Below are 3,912 nucleotides of genomic sequence, written 5' to 3'. Positions count from 1 at the left end.
CGATGTTCGAGCATCGTCGGTACCCATGCACCATCCTTCCGGCAGATCTGTTCTGAACCTGGCTTTAACGAGCACCTAGAAGCTACGACACTCCGCATCGCCGACATTGAGAGTCTTGGCCGCCAGCGCGAATTGGTCGCCAAAGATTTGGTACTGGGAGGACATTACGAGATCGCCAAACAGGGGAGCAACGGATTTACCGTCAAGGTGGTCCCAGGTGAGGATCGCGGCATGTATCCGGGATGATCTTGTCGCTGTCGGTATTCGAACCCCAGCAGCCTGAGGGTTCATATGTTTCTTTTACTCATTTCCTTGCTGTCTACCACGCATGATGTAAGATCAACTGTCTAAATACAAGAGCCGGTCGCGGGTCGCCCTGTACCGGCCAGGCTATGTAATTTCGAGCACGACATGTTTTTCTTTGTCAGCCAATAATAGCAATGCTCGATATCACTCGACAAAATCTCTTGATGCTATACGTACTCTCCACCGATGTCAAGTCCCCAGTCTCAAGACAAGTCTTTTCACTCCGCCAAAAAGGTGCACATGCCAAGTCCGTCAGAACTGGATCGACGATGTCTCTTCTACCCCGCCGCCCATCCATCCACCTGCCAAGCCTGGCATGCACGCAGACCTGCAGCTTCCTCACTTGTCACATGCGCACAAGAGTGGGTAAACGGCACGCAACATATATGTACATTGAACCGCTCTTCAGCGTCCCGATCCTATGAGTGTATGCGCACAATGGCGTAGTGAAAGAAAAGAAGGAGAAAACTACCCAGCTTATCCAGCCGCCCGCCCCCCTTCTATCTGACGTGGGCAGGTCGATTTGGGAATGAAACATCTTGGAGGTTGCCTTGAAGTGGATCAGAATAGACGCCAGATCGGCGCCTTGTCAATCAGAAACCCAACACTTGTCCAATATACCGGAGCCTTCAAGGCGCTTTATGAATGCCGATTGGTTCGGCACACTAAATACCACATACTGGCAGACTCAGCCTGCCGAAAACCTCCGCATATTCGTCAGTCATAGGACATAGGTACAGGTTTGGATGTTCGCTTTCAAAGACCCGCCTACAGACATATCCGAGCGAACAAGGGACCACAACCCAGGCCAAGTCTTTCAAAGACTGGAAAAGGACCCGAATAATGCAATTCGACGAGCATTTGATCCATCAATGACGCGATTCTTTGCCCTTTCCAAGGGCCCGAAAGCTTTATTGCTCTCCTAGGAGTGCTCGACTAGGGCGCTCGCAGACTATGACACGCACAGCAGCCACGCAGTCCTATCACAATATCCATCCAACCTTGAATCCTGATACCCGAATTGTTCCGGACGGGTCGGATACGCCGTAGCAGCTTGTTCTTCACGAGAGCTTAGATATCCCGTGCCAAAAAATAGACGATACCGCCTCCTATCCAGTTAACCAACTCCGCCTCAATATGATATGCCCGTCGGGTTCCTGCTTGCTTAATAACCAGCCGACAACAGTGCTTTGAAACATGAAGCAGGTATCGGAGCAAATTTCAAAAAGCCACCCAGAAGTAAGGAGGAAAAAGAACATGAGAGAAATGAAATCGCTCCGAAAATCCAATTTGACGACCCTCGTCGACATCGCGAGGTCCTCGGAGACTCGCAGTAACGATGATTGCGCTTGGTTCGACATGCCAGCAACTGATCATGACAATCATGTGCATAGGAAGTCGGCGCCGATCTTCAGCGCAACGCCTTGCCAATCCCAAGCGGACAGCCAGTCGCCCTCGTCCATGAGCCGCCAGACCTCTTCTAGAACTTCGCTGGTCCGGTCACAATTGCGTAAGCCCGTGTAGCCTCGGACCTGTCGAATGATACCACGAACGCGCTCCTGTTGTGGGTGATCAAAGCAGGCAGCACCGATAATCTGGCAAGGAACCAGGAGCAATGTCAACGCCGGGTCAAAAGGCTTGAAACCCTCCATCATTGTGAGGGACTCGTCAACTGCGGCGGTGATACGTCGATCATGATGGGGTGAACGCCTGACGGGGGGTGGCGATAGGTGTTGCTGTTTGGACGCCGACAAACCGGAGGCGGCCGAGGAATCGAGCTCATGCATGGAGCTTGTCCTGGAGGGATTGCGGGATCCGGGCGGACTACGCTGTTGAAAGGTCATGGAAGCCACGGATGCCGTCGTCGGTCCGAGTCCAGGCGACGAGGAGCAGCTCGAGGCAGTCAAAGGTCGTGACACTTGTGACGGACGACGAGATGCGGCAGGCGACACCGGAGCGGCAGGAGGCGCTAGCGGTGGCATGCTAACTTGCTGCGAAGTTGTAGGTGGATAGATGGTTCTGAACAAGTGCAGAAACATCATGTGTTTGTACACAAGCCCGACTCTATGCCGGCTATCACCCGCAGGCCATGTTGGCGACCACTGCTCGATGGCCTCTTGAATCTCTTGTGCACGCCACAGGAGATGGTAGTCCACCCGAGTCTCAGCACCGTTGTAAATGTTTTGCCGGATGGTGTCCTTGATTGCAGCAACCTGAGGTAGGTGTTGAAAGAGCCCATCAGAAACACCAAGGAGGCGGGGGGCCTCAGCAGAAGCTAGCGGGGTCCAATCCTGGCACGTAAGTCGTGGTCCATTCATGCCTGGATGTCTAACGAGTTCGTCGGCGTAGATGTGGTACTGGAAGAACTCAGTTATGAACGCGAGATATGTTGGATCCTCTGGTGGATTCTGCTGGATGAGAAGTTGATAGCCGCGTAGGTGAACTCTGTGTTCTCCATGCGGATTGCCTTCGATGAGCGTACCGATGAGTAGGCAGAGTATTTGAGCGTAGCGAGCTGAGAGGATGGTTTTTTGATCTATCTCGCCTTCATCGGCGCTGCGTTGTATGTCTGCGTAAAACGAGTCCATAGCGGCCTGGTGGTGATAGTCTGCTCGGCTCTGCAAGGCAGCACGTGAGGTCCCGGGATTCTGCTGAAGTAGTTTGGCACCGTATGGTGTGTCGTAGTCGATATGCTTACTGCTCATAGCGAGGACAGAGTGCATGACGCCCTGATGTTTGTTGGCTAAGGGTAGGATAATGTCCTTGAACGCATTTTTGGCCTCGCCCTCGACCGTGAGGACATTGCTCAGGCTCATATAGTAATGCTTCCAAAACAGTCTGTCCTCTACAGTGACAACGCCGTGGAAAAGAGGTTGCATGTGGAACACTACCGCATCTTCAGACGCCTCAGTGTGGTCTAAGGCTGGAAATAAGTATATGTAGTGTGGCGCAAGTCTTCCAGCTTGAACTTACCGTCAGATGCCTTGTCCTTGCCACTTCGCCACAGTTTCTTCTCGTGGTAGCCTTCGGCAAACGACAGCGTTCTTCTCGCAGTTCATACCTATTGAAGTTAGCAAGAGCCAAGCTCCAGGATATTCCCCGAAGCAAAGTCTCACATCGGGGTTTCGCTTCATCGCATTTCTTCTTTCGCTTTCGGCAAGTGATGCAACCGGTCTTCGAGCGGCCTTTCGTGACCTTGCCTGCGTTAATGGCTGAGTTGAGTGGGTGTTTGCGTGGCCGGCCTCTAGGTCGCTTCAGCTTGGGGTTCGTAGAGGAAGCGTTGCCGTGGTCTAGGTCCGCTGCCGGGGCTTCAGTGACATTGTCGAGGCAAAAGTCCTCATCCAAAGGTTCCAGCTTGGGCATGGCAAGTGAGGTGTCGTGAGTAGAGGGACCTGAGTTGGAAGAAGTATCCATGCCGGTGCTGATGGGTGAGAGGTGACCGGTAGGCAAGCTCGACTCGACAAGATTCCATTGAGCGGAGTCAGAGGCAGGCGACTGCGGCTGGCAGGCGTCGTCATGCATGCTCTCGATCGAATACATGCTATGATTGTCAGACCAGGAGGCATCGCCTTCATCTGACTGCACGGGTACCGATGCAGAGTCCAT

General features: G+C 53.1%; 2 protein-coding genes across 2 annotated transcripts in view; one reads left to right on the top strand and one right to left on the bottom strand.

Moving 5' to 3' along the window:
• The window catches only part of VDBG_03462 (conserved hypothetical protein), a gene marked incomplete at both ends in the record, with an annotated part of 2,307 nt that extends 1,631 nt beyond the window's left edge, over positions 1-676 (top strand). Inside the window, 2 exons of the mRNA XM_003005463.1 lie at positions 80-217; positions 501-676. Of these exons, the coding sequence (XP_003005509.1) occupies positions 80-217; positions 501-676 (314 nt within the window). The remainder of the gene's footprint in view (positions 1-79; positions 218-500) is intronic.
• Positions 677-1,688: 1,012 nt separating this feature from the next.
• On the bottom strand, positions 1,689-3,912 carry VDBG_03461 (C6 transcription factor OefC; the record flags this gene model as incomplete). The annotated part of the gene is made up of 3 exons (XM_003005462.1): positions 1,689-3,223; positions 3,280-3,330; positions 3,423-3,912. 3 exons carry the CDS (start codon positions 3,910-3,912, stop codon positions 1,689-1,691), a joined length of 2,076 nt encoding a protein of 691 aa, XP_003005508.1.

This window comes from Verticillium alfalfae, genomic scaffold, assembly GCF_000150825.1.
Source record: "Verticillium alfalfae VaMs.102 supercont1.4 genomic scaffold, whole genome shotgun sequence".
Lineage (NCBI taxonomy): Eukaryota > Fungi > Ascomycota > Sordariomycetes > Glomerellales > Plectosphaerellaceae > Verticillium > Verticillium alfalfae.
Note: the sequence above shows the minus strand (reverse complement) of the source record. Positions and strands in the feature narration are given on the sequence as shown.